The 22,008-nt window shown below is 37.8% G+C and overlaps 2 protein-coding genes across 2 annotated transcripts; both read right to left on the bottom strand.

Moving 5' to 3' along the window:
- LOC137715143 (putative disease resistance protein RGA3) lies at nt 1–10,672 on the bottom strand. Its single transcript, XM_068454379.1, has 12 exons — nt 10,344–10,672; nt 9,296–10,257; nt 3,604–6,361; nt 3,279–3,456; nt 2,462–2,819; nt 2,194–2,305; nt 1,792–2,091; nt 1,438–1,644; nt 1,191–1,316; nt 924–1,034; nt 621–824; nt 1–409 (listed from the first exon to the last, which is right to left on the bottom strand). The coding sequence occupies exons 1-3, from the start codon at nt 10,516–10,518 to the stop codon at nt 4,322–4,324; spliced, it is 3,177 nt and encodes a 1,058-aa protein (XP_068310480.1). The 5' UTR covers nt 10,519–10,672; the 3' UTR covers nt 1–409; nt 621–824; nt 924–1,034; nt 1,191–1,316; nt 1,438–1,644; nt 1,792–2,091; nt 2,194–2,305; nt 2,462–2,819; nt 3,279–3,456; nt 3,604–4,321.
- A 6,552-nt stretch (nt 10,673–17,224) lies between these two features.
- Nucleotides 17,225–21,357, bottom strand: LOC137715268 (26S proteasome regulatory subunit 6B homolog). The gene is made up of 6 exons (XM_068454531.1): nt 20,743–21,357; nt 19,417–19,647; nt 19,045–19,203; nt 18,692–18,844; nt 18,197–18,280; nt 17,225–17,725 (listed from the first exon to the last, which is right to left on the bottom strand). Exons 1-6 carry the CDS (start codon nt 21,241–21,243, stop codon nt 17,591–17,593), a joined length of 1,263 nt encoding a protein of 420 aa, XP_068310632.1. The 5' UTR covers nt 21,244–21,357; the 3' UTR covers nt 17,225–17,590.
- Between the last annotated feature and the right edge of the window lie 651 nt (nt 21,358–22,008).

Below are 22,008 nucleotides of genomic sequence, written 5' to 3'. Positions count from 1 at the left end.
TTTAAAAAATATATATATTTAAAGAGGGCTGGAACCCAGTCGAAGCTGGGGGGGCTAGGCCCTCACGCCCAAATTATATTACTTGAGAAAACATACAATGGGTGGGGCAGAATCTGTAAACCCCGACAATCAAATGTAAAATCATATACAACCACTATAAGCAAAACTTCATGAAATTTCAACCTTCAAGAAATCATCTTCAATCATTTCATGATCATGAGACTCCTCACCAACATTTTGTAACCCTTCACCAACATTTTGTAGATGGAGGACCGGCTTTGAATGAATTTAATTCATAAACTACTACTGTTTGACAAAAGGCTTCTGCAGGTTCCCAAGTGAAATCGCTCCTCCGGCGAATCTCCAAAGAAGTCAAAGTTTGCATACGCATTTTGAAAGTTTTCTTCAGCTGTGTACATGAAATTGGAGTTTTAGGAGATGAAGTGAACATGTTTCTCATTTGATTGCCCTAAAAATTTGACATACATGACTAGCAAGGATTACACACAAAGCATGCTCATGAACTTTCTATCAAATTAGAAGTATTATCTGAGAATAGCAAGAAGGTGGGAAATATGGAAGCACTCTTTTTGTTCATGTATTAAAAGTAAGTTACCTACTTTTGGTTACGATACACTTCATTCCAGCAACTTCGGCCGCTGCAAGGCCCATGCCGATGCCCTCCACCACGGCTGTAGAAAAAGGACAGATGTTATATTTTATCCTAGACAGTTGGGGTAGGGAATGCACATGTTTGTAGGAGTAACTCCTTGTTGGCAGCTTGAATTTTCTGCTTAAAATAACAGAGACTACTTCCTTCATATCTGCAATGCACAGTTTATTATAAACACGATTAACTCTCAAAGAAAAATGTTAATCCTTTATAATTGCATAAAAAAGTGGCTCAACGGATATAGTGTTACCTTCCCAGCCCAAAGAACTCTCAGTAAAATACTAAGGTGTTGAGACAATGGTGAGCAACACCATAATAAAGAGTGACCCAAAGTACCCAATATGGACCTGCACTGAGCAAACTTTGTTTCAGAAAACAAATTACTCTTACAACACCGTTATCATCAATGGCATAATCGCTAATAAGTACATGGTGCATATGAAATGGAGAAAACCTGAAGAAGGGAAAACATGCGTGCTTAGATTGTTCAATGTAAAAGAAAAGGAGAAAAGCAAACCTTATATACTGGAGCTGATTTTACAGACTCTCGTCCTCAATAAAGCATCCAGAATTTCTTTCATTCATTAAAGACAGTACTAAGTCCATAGGACATTGTACGAACCTTCCATACATGCAAGCTGGGCTACATCCATGTTTAGCAGTTTCTCAGGTTTTTACTATAATTACATTTCAAAATGAGCATGAGCCTTTTAGAGAGTAACTGAAGAGAGAGAGTTACTGTAGTTTGGTAAGGTGCTGCCTACCTTCCATCCAACTACAGTCCGTGAAATTTGGTTTTTCCACCGTGAAATTTGGAAAAACAAAGAAAAAAATAACATTTTTTTTCCAATACAGTCTGTCATCTTGTGGCCTTGCACACCGTGAAATTTGGTTTTTCCAATACACATTTGCTGTAGTTTGGTAAGGTGCTGCCTACCTTCAATCCAACGATTGTATGATTTCTGTGTCAACTGATTTAAAAGAAGAGGGAGAAGAATAAATAACTTTTGTTATGCTAGTTTAAATTTGAATGTAGTAGTTGAGACGAATAAAAGAAGAAAAGAGAGAAACATGTAACATGATCTCTGTAATTTCATTTCAAGAATTTTAAAACGTACTTATGATTTGTGGAATGTGAGAAATCTTGGGCCAATCTGTGCCGCTATCCCTGCTGCATCTTTGCTTTAGAAGGGGATGACAGTGACTAATCCACAGGGAATGTAATTTGGTGAGGCGTTGCATAGCTTGGACACTAGGTAAGTTGGTCAGATTCTTGCAATTCACAATATCCAGAACTGTAAGGGATGTAAGGCTACCCAACCATTCTGGCAAAGTCTCCACTCCCTCAAATGATTCTATTGCCAAATATGTTAGAGAAGTGAGGTGTTGAATTTGTTAAGAGACTACTTCCTTCATATCTGCAATAAACAGTTTATCATAAACACGACTAATTCTCAAGGATAAAAATGTTAATCCTTTTATAATTGCATTAAAAAGTGGCTCAAAGGAGATAGTGTTACCTTCATAGCCCAAAGAACTCTTGAGTAAAATATTAAGGTGCTGAGACAATGATGAGTAACACCATAATGAAGAGTGACCCAAAGTACCCAAAATGGACCTGCACTGAGCAAACTTTGTTTCGCAATACAAATTACTCTTACAACACCGTTATCATCAATGGCATAATCACTAATAAGTTCATGGTGAATATGAAATGGAGAAAACCTGAAGAAGGGAAAACATGCATGCTTAGATTGTTCAATGTAAAAGAAAAGAAGAAAAGCACACCTTATATACTGGAGCTGATTTTACAGACTCTCATCCTCAATAAATCCTCCAGAATTTCTTTCATTCATTAAAGACAGTACCAAGTCCATAGGACATTGTACGAACCTTCCATACATGCAAGCTGGGCTACGTCCATGTTTACTAGTTTCTCTGGTTTTTACTATAATTACATTTCAAAATGAGCATGAGTCTTTTGGAGAGTAACTGAAGAGACGGAGTTACGATTAGGGTAGCACAATCGTTTTTCAGTTTCGAATCTCAAGCTCGCCCTCTATTCAACAGTTGGCTGTCCCTTGCACTCTCCTTTCACAACAATGCAGGGCACAAAGGACACTAGGAAGTCCAAGCTTCTAAAGATCTACACAACACAAAAAAAATCAACTGAATTCAAATCTCTGAGCAAACTCATAAGGATGCATTTCGATTTGGTGACGAGTATCAAACAGAGAATATTACCAATTTGCATCCCAATTCAGATCTGATGATAAGGAAACATGATTGAGGTTGAAAAATGATACTGATCCATGCATGAGTTTTGATCGGAATCCCAATTCTGCCTGTACAAAGATAACACCAAAAAACTTAAGAAAAACATAAAGAACAGATTTCAACTAATAGTAAAAAGCTTGTAACTGAAGATTCATTTACCCAATTTCTGCATTAGTGTGGGTACACTCTGTTCATCAAGTTACTCAAGTCCCTATGCATACAATTTAAATCTGTTAAAAAATTACAAGTAATCATAAGTCAACAGTACAATACATTGGTCAATTAGAAGAGAATAGGAGGTGTGGGTTTGAAACTTTGAAAAGCTTACATGACTTGATTTCAATGCGAAAGTTGGAGCCAATTGGAGTTGTTTGAACATGAAACTGGAATACAAATAATCTCGTGGCCTTGCACACCGTGAAATTTGGTTTTTCCTATACACATTTGCTGTAGTTTGGTAAGGTGCTGCCTACCTTCAACTCAACCATTGTATGATTTCCAGTCAACTGATTTAAAAAAAGAGGGGGAAGAATAAATAACTTTTGTTATGCTAGTTTAAATTTGTATGTAGTAGTTGAGACGAATAAAAGAAGAAAAGAGATAAACATGTAACATGATCTCTGTAATTTCATTTCAAGAATTTTAAAACGTACTTATGATTTGTGGAATGTGAGAAATCTTGGGCCAATCTGTGCCGCTATCCCTGCTGCATCTTTGCTTTAGAAGGGGATGACAGTGACTAATCCACAGGGAATGTAATTTGGTGAGGCGTTGCATAGCTTGGACACTAGGTAAGTTGGTCAGATTCTTGCAAACCTGAATCTGCAGATACCTAAGGGATGTAAGGCTACCCAACCATTCTGGCAAGGTCTCCACTCCGTCAATGTTATATACCCACAATGATGTTAGAGAAGTGAGGTGTTGAATTTGTTGAGGCAGAGACTTGAGCTTAGGCCAACCCGTCAACTCCAAGCGTGTAAGGTGCATTAATGATCCAACTTGAAAATCAGGGAAGCAATCGAGCTCCTCCCAGAACTCACCGACTTCCAATTTCTTCAAGGGCGGGAGCTGTTGTAACCCCATCGGCAGATATTTTAGCTTTTTCCAATTTACAATCCCCAATTCACGGAGAGAATTGAGGTTGTCTAAACTTGGAAGAATCTCTAAATTAGGGAAACCTTTTAATACCAGTGTCTCAAGAGAGAGTGGAAATTGCAGCCCGCTCACCCAACTTTCCAATCCTTCACATTCTTCAATCGTCAGTTCTCGAAGGGAGGTGAAGGTGCGCAAATCTGAAAAAGATTGTAGACTAATGCTGCTACTTTGGACACCAAACGATGCTACCTTTGGGCAATCTCTTATATACAATTCCTAAAGAGAAGGACATTGTTGTGGAAGAGCAGGTAAGCTTGATAATTCTTTGCAATTACTAATTGTCAAATGCTGAAGAGAGGACATGCCGCCTTTAATATCAATTGATGTCAGATTATTACCACCAACTATAATCAATTCCACGAGAGAGGCCCATACACTCAGTGGGCCTGATTGTCCATTACAATCCTTAATATACAAACGGCGAAGACGTGCAAGGGTGTAAAATGGAAACGATGTTACACCATTGCAACCTTCTAAATGCAATGTCTGGAGAGAGGTGCAGTACTCTAACCCACTCGGTAGGCTTGACAATCCTTCACAATCATTAATACGTAATTCTCGAAGAGATGTCATGCCTTGTGTAATTGGAATCAACTCTAGGCTACTGCATCCTATTATATTCAGGCTCTCAAGGAAATGAAGTGTGTCTAGCCCATCCCCCAAATGCCTCAACTTTTTACACCATTTAATATACAAACTCTTAAGAGAGCCGCAAGATCCAAGGGCAAAAAAAGTTAAATCATCGCATCCATGTATCATCAACTTCTCGAGGCAAGGAAAAACCACAACTTTTTGTGTTGACATCATTGGTGCTTCCAATTCCATCCATTCAATTAGATCGTAGCAGTTAGAAATATTTAATTCTTTTAGTGCAGGAAATAAAGTAATTATCTCCTTACTTGTCGTGGCTACATTGTGGACAAGATTGTAACCGTAGAACTCAACTCCAATACATTTCAAGTACATTCTGCTAATCTCAAGCATCGTAAGTTTAGGTAGATGACCAAGCGGTGGGACTACTTCACATTTGTCGCATCTAAGTAACGTAATCTTCTTCAAGTTGTTGAGTAATAATGACCCACTCATCATCCACGATGGAAACTTATCGCCCATGAAGTTTTCAATACGTAAGCTCTCCAACCCAGGATGCGGTCGGAGGCCTTCGAGTACATCCCCCTGCTCATTGTTGTTGGTTATTAACCTATCTCTTGTCCAGTGGAAGATTAAATGGCATATTTTCCTCTTATCCTCCAACTTAGCTTTCTTTGCTTCTTCTCCATTCTTTACGTGCTCCAAATTACAAACAATTAATTTACCTCTCAAATGTTTCAAGTCAGCCAACTCTTCAATTTGACAACCAGTCTCATTACCCACCGAAAAGTAAGGTAATGTTCGAAGGCAAGTCAACCGCCTTATCCCCTGGGGGAATTTTGTACTCATATCAAAATAAATATGCCTCAGGTTGATCAAGTTTTGCAGCTCTTTTGGAAACTCCTCAAGGGCACAATTTGTTGCTCTTAAAGTCTGCAGGTTGTAGAGCTTGCCTACAGATTTGGGGAGTTCTTTGAATCTTGTTTTAGAAATGTTAAGATACCTCAAGTGTTTCAACCTTCCAACTGAAACTGGAAATTCTTCAATCTTAGCATTACTTAAATTTAAGACACGTAAAGCTTTGAATCGTGGAAGAATGTTACTAGGAACTTCACCATCGTCGAAAAACACTGACCGCAATTTCTTAGCACTTCTTTCTAGAATTTTATCTAGCATAGAAGTAGAAACCCGAGCAACATGTCGAATCTCATTTGTATTATCTATGCCACATAAGTCTCCCGTCAAGCTTTCTGATTTAGATACATGTTCTGCAAGGTCGTGCACAAGATCGTGCATCTGGCATATGCTAACAGTGCCGTTGTCACTCATTGTAGCATCTTGAAATAAGGAACTTTGCAATAGAATATCAAAATATTCATTGCCTATGTCCTCCTTATCTTTATTTTCACTAGGGGAAGGGTGGAGTAATCCTTGAGCCATCCAAAGTTGAATCAAGTTATCTCTTTGAATTTCAAAATCTTTCTTGAACATTGAGCAATATGCAAAACATTGCTTCAGTGATGGCGATTCTAAATTGTCAAAACTCAACTTCAAGACTGGCATAATTCTATCTTCTTCTTTTGATAGGTTTTCCCATATTCTACTTTTTTCAAACGACAACCAGTCTTCAATATTTTTTTTATTGCACAAAATGCCTCCCAAAACCTGTTTGATTTGAGAGTTTCTATCAATAGAGAGTAAAGTAGTTTAACCATGACTGATTTTTTTTTTTTTTTTTGGATCTATGCGAAGCATAATAATGTTTTTCACCATATTTTTTTATCAGATGAAAAAAATGAAAAGAAAAATATATGAAAAAAAAAAAAGGAATAGTTTCAACTAGTTAAGGGTAATTTTTTCTTTAATGTTTTTAAGGTTACAACAATTGCACTTTATTACGCTTTTTTTTTTGTTCGTCTTGCTTTCATAATTAAAGATGACTTTTTATATTAGCACCTCACAAATTGTTGAATGCACCCCACATTAAAATTTAATATTAAATGATTTAGTTATCCTAATATGCAATGGCAATTTTGACCTTATTAGGTTAAAAAAAATCTAAATACACCTTAAATCACTTTTAACGTATTATTTATCTTATTCGACTATCAAAATCCCTCCTACCCTCCATTGTTGAATAAAACCATAACCAATGAAACTACAAACATGTTGATTGAGAAAAATTATTTTTGACGAATGAAACACGAAATCGATGTTTCGAAAGCTTCACATGAGGTAAGCTTTCATATTTTTTATTGTTTTAAAGATTTTGATGACATCGATAATTATTTAATCTTGCTTATGCTACGTTATTCAAGCTTCTATGTTCGTATTCATCTTTTAAGGATCACAGGGATTACATGAAGAATTAAACACCTAAAATTACCATCAAATATTAAAAATACACGACATGTGTTTTAATGGTGGAATTGAAAACAACTCACATATGCTTTAAATCTGAGATGGCATCTTTTGTCAATTCCAATTGGCATTTTTTGTCCAAATTAAAAGCTTTATAAGATTTGAGAAATGTGAGGTGTATAGAAAATATGGGATGCATGTAGAAAATATAAGGTGTATAATGAGAATGTGAGGTGTGAGGGTATTATGGGGAAGTATGTGGGGTGTATTAAGATAATTTTTCATTAAAAAAGCAAATGCGGAGTGTATTAAGTATGTGAGGTTTATTCAACAATTTATGGAGTGTTAATATAATAAGTCTTAAAGTTTGATTTTTATACTTTCGTTAGTCTTTTGGTCAACTATCCCGTTAATTAATGCGGTGACATCACTTTGACCCACCAAATTTTCCATGTAGACAAACAAATCATTTAATAAACATTAAAAATTAATTAATTCATAAATAAATATAAAATACAAAAGGAAAACAGGTCTTAGTAGCCCTTGTACAAACCCACCAACAAAAGATAATCTTTGCCTTCAAAATGCAATCTCTACTAACCTTCATTGATAAAAATATCCTCACATTAATATTTTATCGACACAATATTAACGCATTTTCGAAAGAATATTGATAAATTATTAACACAATAATAATATATTTTTGAGATTATTTTTGTTGAAGAGGGCTAGTAGAGATTGTATTTTGAGAGCACGCTAATTTGGTTGGTGTATTTATAAAGGGTAAATTGTCGTTTGACCTCCTGAACTATTACTTCAGTTGAGATTGACCTCTTCTTCTTTTTTTTTGGTAAATTAACCCCCTGACTATTTGAAATAAGATAATTAATCCCTTGTCATCAGATTTCGTCCACTATTCTATCAAATTCAAGGACAAATTAATATTTTTATCACAATTCTTACATGTCACTTATAACTACCAATCTAATTATAAAATGTGAACATATAATAATGTGTAATAACTATGTGAAATGATTCATTATGTAAACGTTTGGTTTCTTATTATGTTATAAGTTTTTGAATTATTCTTATCCACATATCATTATTTTATTGGTCGTTCTAATTGATTAGTAATAATTAATGATGAAAAGACTTATTTATCCTTGAATTTGACGGAATGGGAAACAAAATCTAACAATAAGGGAATAGTTGATTGATTTTAAATAATTTAGGTGGTCAATTTTTTAGGAAGTCAAACTGGAGTTTACCCATTTACTAGCTCAATTTCCCAATACAAAATCTCTCTCTCTTCTCTCTTCCCCCTTTCTTTCTTTCCCTCTAATTCCCAATTCCCAATTCCCGATCGCCCTTTTTGTGCTCCAAAAACCCAATCCCCAAAAACTCAAAAGTGCTGGTGATGACGCGTCGGAGGGAGACCGGGGTGCGGGGGTTGGTGATGGTTTGAGCTCAACACCTTTTGGTTTTCATTTTGAGTTTTAGTGATTTTTTGAAGCTAATTAAATTCGGTTTTTTCATTTCATCTGGAAGAAGCGAAATTTCAGTGACCTTTGTGTCGTGACTCGTAAAGAACGAAAATTTTACATTCGAACGGCAGAGAGAGAAGGGCAAGAGGGTAGGGAGAGATTTTTTTAGTTTAGAATTTTTTATTAATTTTTTAAAAATATTTTTTAATTAGTTTTTGTCCACATGGCAAATTTGTTGGGTTAAAATTAAGCCTCGTCGTTAGTTAACGAAATCGAGACTGACAGAATTATGAAAGTGTAAAAAAATTAAACCTTAGCTATATATGAAATTGAGAAAAAAATAATATAATAAAGTGTAAATTTTGCAAAATTTAAAAATAAATAAAAAATTACCCCAGTTTAAGCTTTCTAAGGCGTCTTAAAATAATTTAGACAATGCATGACGTAACAACTACCAACATGACTTGAGTAAAAATATAAATAAATAAATAAACAAAGAGATAATTCATCCAATAATAATGCAGCTGGCTTAAGTCGCTTAACTAATTTAATTGATTCTAACTGGATCGGTTTGTTTTTGGTAAAGTTTTTACACCCACGAATTTATGTAAATTGAATTTTCCATGGGGTGGATAAGGTGGTGAACCCATTGGTGGATACAAGTATTGTCCTAATTTATAAATGAAAACATATAAAAAATAATAATAAATAATAAAGGTGCAAATTTCATATTATGATATATAATAATACGCACCTTTGCTACCAATGGAACGCCACCACAATTTTTGGCAATCTTCAATCCAACTGTACGGAACTCCGTAGGTATATCAGCTTTGTTGGGGAACGCTCTATTTTTCATGATGGACCAGCATTCATCCACAGAAAGCTTTCCCAATTCATGTCGTTGAAGTAGCTTTTCGGGGATCGATGCGACTTTGCCACTACGAGTAGTGACAATAATCTTGGACCCCCCCGCAGAATGAAGCTTAAACAAACACTCCATCAAATTCTCCCATTTTATGGGATCTTCATTCCAAACGTCATCAAGTACAAGCAAATATCTTTTATCTTTCAACTCTTCATTAAGGAACTTAAGCAGAGCATTCCGGTTATCTTTCGAAGAAGGGGCGTTTGCCGGATTAAGCTGCTCTAACATTTGAAGTAGAATTAAATTGACATCAAAAGGGTCCGATACACAAACCCATATTCTCGTTTCGAAAAACTTTTGTACAGAATCCTCATTGTAAATTGACTTGGCCAACGTTGTCTTGCCGAGGCCTCCCATTCCCACGATGGCCATAACAGAAAGATTTTCTTGATCGTATTTGGAGTCGGTCAGGGTTGTAACTATTTTTGACACAACACCTTCCCTTCCAACAGTTATTTCATCTCTGCGAATGAATGCGTCGGTTTGTCTGTCCCATCTATTTCCTCGAGGGGTTGCATCTTTATTCTTGGAAACTAGTCCAAGAGGAGATGCTTTCCTCTCGAGATCCAGCAAGGATGCGTTGATCTTCTGAATTTTATGCGCCATTTGAAGACGAAATGCAAGTGGATTGGAGAGTGAAAAGAAGTTAAGAACCTTTTTCTTGATATGGTTTTGGATTTCGACTTTACGCCGATCAACTTCGTACTGGAATTCGTCCAAGACATCCTCAGCATCCTGAGCAACGTCTTTGAGGTTCTTCACCCATTCCTCTATTGACTTACTCCGACCTGTTAGAGAATGGAAAGAGGTTAAATAGCTTGTAATTGTATCATGTGCGCGTGAGATTACGAGAGAATTCAGAAATATATACTACCTTGTGGTTGGTCGGCAACATCAACTAAGAAACGTTCAATGCTGGCGAAGGACTTTTGAAGCTTTCTGAGTTCAGCTTTGAAACCCCACGCAAGACCGAATTCATGAGCAGCGAGTGAAAGCACCTTGTTCAGTATTCCCTCCGCAGCAAAAGTGAGCACAGCGTCAGCCGCCATTCCTTCAATTCCCCGCAACTCAGTTAATCAGAGTGTTGAAAATAATGAGTTCCTTGATTTAAGGAATGTTTTATTCCTTGTTTTAAGGGGAATGTTTTTTTGTTTTTTCTTAGTCTCCTTCCTCATATATATACCCGAACCATTGTACATTGCACATATGAAATATACATCACAAATTAAATCTATAATTTCTATATGGTATCAGAGCAGGTTCATTTGTAACCTGTCTCTGCCATTCTTGCTGCTGCGAATTTTTCTTTCTTTCAAAGTCTAAGTCATGACTGAAGAAAGTTCTGTCAACCATGATAAGGAAACCCGGCACAATCTCTCTCCAAACTCCTCAGACGTTGAGGTTAACACCAATCAACGTTTATGTTCAGTTCTCTTGAACGAGTTCAATTATCTTCCTTGGTCTCGAGCTGTTTCCCTAGCTCTCGGAGGCAAAGGGAAGCTAGGGTTTGTAAATGGAAGCGTGGAAGCTCCAGATCGTTCTTCCTCTACATACAATGCATGGCTCTGCAAAGATCAACTTGTCATGTCCTTGCTGCTCAACACCATGGAGAAACATGTTGCTGAAATTTTTAGCTACTCCAATTCCGCCCATGATCTTTGGAAAGCTTTGCAGGATATGTATGGAAATCAAAACAACTATGCACGGGTCTTCCAATTAAAGAAGGACATTGCCAGTGCTCAACAAGAAGGGAAAGCATTTGTTCAACACCTTGGGAGTCTCAAAGCCATGTGGAATGAGTTGGATGTATATCTCCCTCATACCACAGATCCTACCATTCTCCTAAAACGAGCTGAGGAAGACAAAATTTATCAGCTGTTAGGGAGTATGAGTTCTGAGTACGAGGACCTAAGGAGTCACATCTTGATGAGTCAAGACCTGCCTACCTTCAACAATGTTTGTGCAACTATCCAACGAGAAGAAGCAAGGAAGAAGGTTATGAATGTTGATCCCAATCCTAGATTAACGGAGACTCGGGCATATGCATCAAATTACAAGAACTCAGAAGCCAAGGTATACAAGGGAAGAAACACACATCTAAAATGCAAATATTGCAATGGTGTTGGTCATGAGGAAGACAAGTGTTGGGAACTTCATCCTGAACTCAAGCCTAAGTTCAGCAAAGATGGAAGGATGATACCAAGGTCCTCACAACAATTTCAACCTCATTTCAAGGCAAAACTTGCTAATGCTCACGCTCCTACTATCTCACAAGGATATCCATTGTCATTGATCAATGAATTTGCAGCTTACCTACAAAGTAAGGGACACGGAGGAGGCACACATGGTCAAGGCAATGAAGAGGGTAGTCACACAGCTATGTTGGGACAATTTGCCGGATTTCTTGCTGGAAATGAGAAAGTTCCAAAGGGAGAAGCATCAGGTATACTCAAAGCCTTTACTACTGCCCTATTAACTAGTACTGAAACTGATTGTTGGATAATTGATTCAGGCGCCACAGATCACAAACAAAGTTACAAATTTACATCATTTTAAAAAAATTTCAAGCCCCTCACATGTGTCTGTTGCAAATGGAAAAAATGTCTTAGTTTTGGGAAAAGGAGAAATAAACTTACTCTCTCAAAAAACACCTTCCACTGCCCTCTATGTACCAACCTTTCCCTTCCAACTTTTGTCAATTGGAAAGATCACCAACACCCTAAACTGCCGTGCTATTTTCTCACCAAATAAAGTGATGTTTCAGGATGTTCTCACCATGAAGATGATTGGTGAAGGGGTCTTCATAAATGGACTTTACTACTTGTGCAAGAATGCATGTTTCACTCAGGCTCTTCAAGCTCAATCAAAGTCCATAGATGAAAATCAACTTTGGCATAGGAGATTAGCTCACCCCTCTGAACTTGTCTTGTCAAAACTGTTTCCAATTTTTTGTAACCCTTATCCTACTTGTGATACTTGTCAATTTTCTAAGTTTACTAGGCTACCTTTTGGTAATTCAATGTCTAGGACAAGTAAACCTTTTGAAATGGTACACACCGATGTATGGGGACCTGCAACTGAATCAATGGAAGGTTTTAAATATTTTGTTCTATTTGTTGATGATTTCTCTCGAACAAGTTTTCTATATCTTATGAAATCAAAAAGTGAAGTCCCTACCATTTTCAAAGACTTTCACATGCATGTTAAAACGCAATTTCAATCAAACATTAAGGTTTTAAGGTCAGATAATGGCACTGAATTTCTATCCAACAACATGCTTCAATACATAAGTTCTCAGGGTATCATACATCAAACCAGCTGTGTGGGGACTCCCCAACAAAATGGAGTAGCCGAGAGGAAAAATAGAGATCTCTTGGAAAAAACTCGTGCTCTCATGATTCACATGCACGTTCCAAAGAAATTTTGGTCGTTTGCCATCCTTACTGCCACTTATCTCATCAATCGACTTCCAAGTCGTGTGCTAGGGTTTAAATCTCCATATGAAGTTCTTAAGGGGAGGAAAATAGATTTGACACATCTCAAGGTGTTTGGTTGTGTATGTTTTGTTCACATCCAAACCTTGAACCGTGACAAACTAGATGCCAGGGCAACCAAGTGTGTGTTTATGGGATACTCGACCACTCAAAAGGGATACAAGTGCTTCAATCCAGTCACTAAGAAGTGCACAGTTTCAAGAGATGTGAAGTTCGAAGAAGACTATCCCTATTTTACAAGTCAGGGGGAGGATTTAGTTGACATGTTCCCACTCCCTCAAAACTTTAATTATCCGATGTTGGAAAATAGATCAGTCATTGTAAGTCCAGATTGTGAAGAAGTTCAAACTGACCAAATTACTGCCAATGAGAGTGAAGACGAGTTCTACTCTGATCATTCTCCGCCCTCTACAGAGTCTCAGGTGATTAAAAGAAATCCTCCTCGAATCAGAAAACCTCCAGTCAGGTTGCAGGACTATGTTACATATGCCTCACGACATCCAATCAATGAATGTATCAGCTTTAGTAAGTTCTCAACATCTCATGCTACATTTCTCAGTGAAATTGATAAGCACTATGAACCAAGAAGCTTTCAAGAAGCATTTCTTCTCCCACAATGGAACCAAGCCATGAAAGAAGAGCTTCGTGCACTGGAAGAGAATTGCACCTGGAGCCTAGTTCACCTACCACCAGGAAAGAAGGCTGTTGGAAGTCGTTGGATTTACAAGACTAAATTCAAAGCTGATGGATCTATCGAGAGACACAAGGCTAGACTTGTTGCTCGAGGTTTCACCCAAACCTTTGGTGTAGATTATAAGGAAACATTTGCACCGGTGGCCAAGATGAACTCAGTCAGGGTTTTACTGTCAGTTGCAATCAATTGTGGGTGGTCACTCTACCAAATGGACGTGAAGAATGCTTTCCTTCACGGCGAGCTGCAGGAAGAAGTGTATATGCAACCTCCTCCAGGCTATGATGGTATTAAAGGCAACATGGTTTGTAAATTGCACAAGGCAATATACGGATTGAAACAATCACCAAGAGCTTGGTATGCCAAGCTCAGTTCTGTTCTGGAAAAGGCTGGATTCATGCGAAGTAATGCTGATTCTTCGCTATTTGTAAGAACTGGCACCAGGGGGAAGTTGGTGGTCCTCATCTATGTTGATGATCTTATCATCACTGGAGATAATACCGTGGAGATTGAGGCACTAAAACTCTCACTACATCAAGTTTTCGCTATCAAAGATTTGGGAAGGTTAAAGTATTTTTTGGGGATCGAAATGGCAACATCTTCAAAAGGACTGTTTCTACATCAACGGAAATATGTATTGGACCTCCTTCAAGAAGCAAAAATGCTTGACTGCAAGCCTGCTATCACTCCCGTTGATTGTAAACTGAAGCTCAGCATAGATGGAGAAGCCATGCATGATGTAAGCTACTATCAACGATTAGTAGGCAAACTCATATACCTTACTATCACTCGTCCAGATATCACATATGCAGTGAGCTTGGCTAGTCAGTCCATGCACTCTCCCACTGTTGATCACCTTAACCTTGTTAAGAGAATCCTTCGTTATCTTAAGGGTTCAATTGGGCAAGGAATTACAATGCATAACAATCAGTCCACTGTCATTAGTGGCTACACAGATGCAGACTGGGCAGGTAATGCAATTGATAGGAAATCAATCACAGGCTATTGTACATTTGTTGGTGGAAACCTTGTCACATGGAAGAGTAAGAAGCAACAGGTAATTGCTCGTTCCAGCGCAGAGGCTGAGTATCGAGCCATGGCAGCCACTGCTTGTGAACTCATTTGGCTTAAAGGGCTTCTTTCAGACTTAGGGTTTCCTAGTTCTACCCCTATGACGCTTATGTGTGATAATCAGGCAGCCATGCACATTGCTGCCAATCCTGTGTTCCATGAAAGAACCAAACATATTGAAGTGGATTGTCATTTCATCAGAGCTCAAGTTCAAACGCAAATCATCCGGACCATGTTCACATGAAGCCATGATCAACTAGCAGATCTTTTTACAAAGGCACTAGCATCATCTCAGTTTCATCGGTTATTGGGCAAGCTTGGCTCAGTGAACCTCCTCGATCCAGCTTGAGGGGGAGTGTTGAAAATAATGAGTTCCTTGATTTAAGGAATGTTTTATTCCTTGATTTAAGGAATGTTTTATTCCTTGTTTTATTCCATGTTTTACTCCTTGTTTTACTCCTTGTTTTAAGGGGAATGTTTTTTTGTTTTTTCTTTGTCTCTTTCCTCATATATACCCGAACCATTGTACATTGCACATATCAAATATACATCACAAATTAAAGCTATAATTAAAGCACAGCGTCAGCCGCCATTCCTTCAATTCCCCGCAACTCAGCTAATCAGAGTTTTTAGTTTCTCTCTTCTTCGATACAATACAAGTGCAATGCAGGAAGATATGATGGACAATAATGTCGGTAGGTTTAACTTTTCATAACGTGAATAAGGTGGTGCATCCAATAATTCAGGGGTAGATTTACTTTAGACGTGGCTCCTTCTCCTTCTCTGATTTGTAGCTGTTCAGTCCTTTTCAACCAGCAACAAGAACGAAGGGCAACATTATTCCAACAACGTGTGCCACGAGGCTTCGGATTTTTTTGAAAATCATATATCATGCAGACAGCTGGATGCAAGTAAGTATAGTGATCATCAAAGTTTACTCTGCTTTCTAGGAGAGAAAGATTTTCTTTTCTTTTCTATAAGAAAATAAACAATTGACAGTTTGTACGTAAATAATATTGAGTCTTAATCTCACAGTAAGAAAAAAAATAGATGTTACATGTGTTTAAAGTGATTTGATTATTTCTTATATTGTTAATTAATTTTATGTTAAAATTTTAAATATGGATGTAAATTTCTAAGAAGGCTAGATTGACATAATCACACTTGCAAAATATCAAGAAAACGTTAGTTTAATTGGCGAAGACCCAAAAAAAAGGCAAGGTATTCACCAAAATGCTTTCGATGTCTAAGTCAGAGTTATTAGTTTCTCTCTTCTTCGATACAATACAAGTGCAATGGAGAAAGATATGATGGGAAAATATTCTTTACTGAATCCTTTTTTTAAGGATTTTAGAAATTTCGTGATCATAATCGTTTATCGTACATCGTATGATCAATTTTATATATATTAAAATTTAAATTTTAAAATAATTTATCATCACACAATATATGATAAATAATTACAATCACGAAATCCATATGATTCCTGAAAAAATAATCTGACGATAATCCTTTTGCGATGGACAACCATGTCTGTAGGTTAAACTTTTTATAAAACAGGTGGTGCATTCAATAATTCAGGGTGGATTCCTATCAGATAAAAAGTTAATTGAGGATAGATTTACTTTAGACGTGGCTCCTTCTCCTTCACCGATTCGGAGCTATTTAGTCCTTGTCAACCAGCAACAAGAACCTAAAGGCAGCATTATTCCAACGTGTGTCACGAGGATTCGGAAATTTTTTTAAAAAAATCATACATATGCAAGTAAGTGTAGTGATCATAAAAGTCTACTTATGCTTTCTAGGAGAGAGAGATTTTATTTTCTTATCTATAAGAAAATAAATAATTAACCGTTCGTACGTAAATAATATTGAGCCTTAATTTCACACTAGGGGGAAAAAAAAAAAAAACAGACGTTATATGTACTTTTAAGTAATTTGATTATTTCTTATATTGTCAATTGATTTTATGTTTAAATCTCAAATGTCGATGCAAATTTCTAACAAGATTAGATTGACGTAATCACATTTGCAATTACCAAACAATGTTAGCCTAATTGACGAAGACCCATAAAAGGGCGAGGGCATCCACCAAAGGGCTTTCGATGCCTAAGTCAAATAGATAGTTTGAGAGAAACTATGAACTTGAGAATTTTGAGTAGGTAGAGGAGGTTGCAAGACGTATTAGGCAGACCTTAATGTTCTACTAGTGATGGTACAGACCAATCTCTATATTCCTACCTAATAGTAGTCCCATGTCCCTGTTGGTAGGAGCTCAAGCACACCAGACACCCAAGAGAGACTCTTGAAGAGTCAGCTTCCGGCTGGATATAATCCGGTGACAGGACATATCACGAGCCCAAAGCACCTTGGATACGCTAGTACCCAAAGGCCTAATACTCACGGGGCGGAGGGGTCACAGGTACCCCCTTCCTATCCCAAACACTCCCAATTTCAGATGCACAACTATTGCCCAATGGGCTAAGAAGCCATGGCCAGGAAATAAGAATAGCAAGTAAAAGCTCTGCAAAACGTGCCATCACTACAAACAGTAAGAACGGAAAGTAAAATTTCAGTATTACTTTGTTACAGTTTTCCCAAAACAAGTATCCAACTAAAACGCAACCCACATTATCCGAAGGACAAGTGGAAAATAAAACCATTCCATAGCTCGATGTTATACATCGTCGCCGCAATAACTCGGAATGTCGTAAAAGGCATCCCTACATTGAGCTACAATTGTTCAAAGCAACGAAACCAATATCTCCGGATGCGGCTTGCGTGGTGATTGTGACCAAATTAAACATAACAAAGCATCTTTATAAACCCGAGCAACAGAACTATAATATGAGCTTCCAGCACCGATCATTTGTAGAATTCAAAATCAGTGTCGGGCTTCTTCACGTTGGTCTGGTAACCCTTCTCAAAGTCCTTTGGGAGTATGACATACCGATTCTTCCTAACTGCATGCATTCCTGCTTCTTGACATATAGCAGAAATCTGTACAAACCGAACCATTTACAACAGTTACTATAGACTCAATTTTTTATAAAAAAATGATTAAAGATCTGAGATCGCCACAAAACTTCAACATCTTTACACTCAGAATACTACAGGTGAAGTCCAATAAGAGAACTCATATTCAAATTTATAGCCATTCATATTGAGGTTCTCGTTTTAATGCTTGATAACGGCTAAATCCGACCCCCCCAAAGCTTCTCATGCTGACTGTTAAAAAGAATATGTATATGTCAATCGCCATAATTGTTCTAACCAAGAGCTTGAAGCAAATATTCTTAAGTATTTCACGAACATAGCACAAGCCTGACCAAAAAACCCCAACAACCAAAACCCCAAATTAAGTTAAAACAGAGAAGAAAAAACACACATAACATAGCAGTAACAGGACTTAACACTGGTAGAAGAATTAAAACAATATGCATATTCTCTCCTTAAAGAAATTAATCTCACCTCAGCAGCACTGATTTTGTCTGGCCGAGAGACATAATCTTCCAAGTCTACCTCATCACTCAAGTTCATTTTAGCAGTGCAAACCTGCAGGACAAGCAGGTATGTTACACTACATTGTTTGCAATAGCTTGCCAAAATTCCATAAGAGTAAGACATCAGGATTGCAAGAGAAAATATAGAAGAAAAGGTATATAGAAAGCTGATGGCAAGTTTCATAAATATCATAAGACGTAAGGTGGACAGTTTTAAATGGGATAATCTCATATAGACATTGGGTGCAGGTGTGTTTTGAGGTGTCCAACTCCTGTGCAGTCCACAACTAAGATATAGGGAGAGGTAACTGGTCTAAATCTAATGATATGGATGGCACTGAATGGACATCGCAGAAGCTACAAATCTTAGGATAATGAGAAAAAAGTTACCTCACAGCGTACAAACAACAATTTACCAACAATAACTCTTTCATTGAAAGATACTTTAAGCCTGTTATTTTACCTGGAAAACAAGTCTTTTCTGCCTCCTATCAGGCAAAGGAAACTCAATCTTTCGATCAAGCCTTCCAGGACGCAGAAGTGCAGGATCCAAGGTGTCTGCTCGGTTAGTAGCCATAATAACCTTAACATTCACTGTCTGGTCAAACCCATCCATCTGCAAAAGTTATTAAGCCCAAATCAACTTTGAGAACAGAAAACAGAAAAATATTGTTTCAGGGTTAATCTTTCACTTGACATTTGTTCAAATATTTTCTCCAACCCCATAATGGTGCATTAAGCATCCAAGCTCTGGTTGATATGAAGCAGTAGTTCATTCGGATTACTTATTCTTTCAAATCAAAACTCAAAACCTACCTGATTAAGGAGCTCCATAAGGATTCGCTGAACTTCTCTGTCAGCTCCAGTTTGAGCATCAAACCTAGCAGTAGCAATAGCATCCACCTCGTCAATAAAGATGATGGCAGGAGCATTCTCCTTGGCAAGACGGAAAACATCACGTACCATTCGTGGACCCTTGACAAATAAATAAACAATAAGTGCTCACAATGTTTCTAAGTTAGTCAATAAATATAAATCCACAGATAGTGAGGAAACATGAAAATATCACAGTGCCCTTGCTACATTCACCCACGACATTGGCTATTCCAAAAATGATAAGGGTATGTGGAATGTAAGAAGTAGGATAACACACAAAACATAGTAAAATGATCTTATATGAAAGCTTACCTCTCCCAAATACTTCTGAACAAATTCTGAGCCAACAACTCTGATGAAGGCAGCAGTTGTATGATTAGCAACAGCCTTCGCTAACATGGTTTTACCGGTTCCAGGTGGACCATAGAGTAATACACCACGTGGGGGATCTATTCCAATCTGTTTGTATAACTCGTGGTGAGTAAGTGGCAGTTCTACCGCTTCCCGAATTTCTTGCTTCTGAATGTCACATCCTCCAATATCCTGATACACCAAAAAAAAAAAAAACGATAAGGGATTAACATTATTATATTATGATAAAGCCAATATGTGTATGCCAATGCAGTATTTAGTTAAGAAGAAGGAAGAGGCAAACAAAATAACCACCAAAAACCATCACCAAACAGACGGCTTGACTGCATTTTACTGAGCACAAACAACTTGGATTGGTTTGCTTCAGTTCTTAAGAAAGGGAACTGAACTGAACCATAGTACTAGTCTACTGCTTAATCATTTTAAGTTACGAATTCCATTTATTTTTTTCAAATTCTCTTTTAATCAAATGCACTTCAATCTCTTATATTAAACTCGTATTTAGATAAATTCCATTATTGATTCCATTATTGGATGCTTGATGGGGACATCAAAAAAAATACTAGCAACAGGAAATGTACTCAACAATTCGACATTTTAAAACAAAAGAGGGTGTGAGCCAAAAGTAACACGTCCCCGTGACGCTTATTCAAAAAATGCATGCATATTACACACCATAGCATTCTGATTGTGTTGGCTTGCTTAACCAACCAATAAAACCAACTAAAGAAAATTAGTTGATTCCCAGACCCATGTTTTAGCCCTAAATAGTTCAGTCATCAATAATAACCAGTTCTCTCCAATAAGGTATAAATTAGAAAAGATTATTGAGTTTCCTAGTTTACACAACAATAACCGAATAATAGGCAGTCCATCTCTTGCTTGAAAAGACTCTACAAACCCTAAAGCTCGACAATTTTAGGCATACACAAATAGTTAGTTTTCAATCTTAGACTCATAGAACTTGAGCAACTGGGAAAATTCTGGGCTCTACTCAAATTCTCTTAACATAAAACCATTGAGCAAAGACAATAAACTCGACCCAGTCAAATGACACCGATAGGATGAGTTATTCAGAATAGCTAACTTTATAGCCACGGTTCTCCTCAAGAAGTGACACCTGGGTATTGTTAAATTCCCAAACCCAAAACCCTAATAGTAATCTATTTACTCCAATTAAGCAGTGATAGTAAATAGTCAAACAAACGAAAAAAAAGACCCTACATTGAGTCACTACCCTAATCAAATCAATTGGGCACAACTTACAGAGTAGGTGACGTCGGGCTTCTCAGACTGGCTGAGGAGAGAAATACTCGAGTCGGCCTCCGGAGGCAGAACGTCGACGAGGGCATTGGAGTGGCGGTGCAAGGCGACGGAAGCGGAAGGCTTGAGGAGCTCCCGATTAATGGTGCTGAGAATCCTAACATAGTAATTGGAGCCGGTGGTGGAGCCCACAATCCCGTTGTTCTGGTCGACCATCTCCATGAACTGCCCGATGACGAGCGGCACCGATTGGATCCTCTTGACCTCCTCCTGGGCGCGGAGGAGCTCGCGCTTCAGATTCTTCAGCTCGTCCTTGACGTACTCCTCCTGTATGTCGATGAACTCGAGCTGCCGCTGGTAGGACTTGAGGCGGCTGTAGAGATCGTCCTCGTCGGAGGCCTGGCTCTGCTCGGTGTAGCCCTGGAGGTCGGATCTTATGGAGGGGATCGATGCCGGTGGTTCCGGCAAGGGCTTCGGATCCAACACCATGGCTGAGCCTGCCATTTTTGCGCTCTCGGAGGGTTTAGGTTTGGCGCTTCGATTCTTCTGGTTCGCTCTGGGAGAAGAGAAGAGAAGCGAGGAGAGAGAGAGATGGAGTGAGCCTTACGAAAGTACAGTTCCGACTAATAAAGCAAAAGTCCAAATCAGTTTTGAAGAGGTTAGCTTGGGCTCTTAAACGGGCCCAAATAGTTGTTGGATTACCCTATGACCCGGCCCAAAAGGGCAAAAACCCGCATCTGAACATCTTCAATCCTAGTTGTAAAACCTCCATTCAAAGATTCACCCTCCATGTAACAGTGCGCTCGAAAGGCAGCCAGATGAGCATAATACGAGGGAGAAAATTTGACGTTAGAATTTGTTACTAATGTTAGACTTTTGATTTATGTCTTTTATTTTGATCGTTAAATGATGATGCATGTAGCATATATGGACTTATACTTTCATTGTTTTTTTCACTTTTTTTTTAACAATAGAAGAACAAGGTGGGGAAGTTCTGAAATCAGGTGCAGTGAGTGTATTTACAAAGGCCCAACCTCTGAGGCAATACGCTATGCCACTTACCTTTTACTTACTTTGATTTATAACCAAAATTAACTAGCCAAACCATCGTCTGGGGCCTAAAAAAATCGAGAGCACAAAAATAGTAGGTAGTCATCTACATATGTTTTTATTGAATTAGTGGCGCTGGCTACACTGGTTATCGTTAATCACCCTTGGATAGAACATTCTAGGTTCGAATTGTACAATTTGCCGTTTTTTTTTTCTTTC

The sequence above is a fragment of the Pyrus communis genome, chromosome 14, assembly GCF_963583255.1.
Source record: "Pyrus communis chromosome 14, drPyrComm1.1, whole genome shotgun sequence".
In the NCBI taxonomy this organism is placed as follows: domain Eukaryota; kingdom Viridiplantae; phylum Streptophyta; class Magnoliopsida; order Rosales; family Rosaceae; genus Pyrus; species Pyrus communis.
Note: the sequence above shows the minus strand (reverse complement) of the source record. Positions and strands in the feature narration are given on the sequence as shown.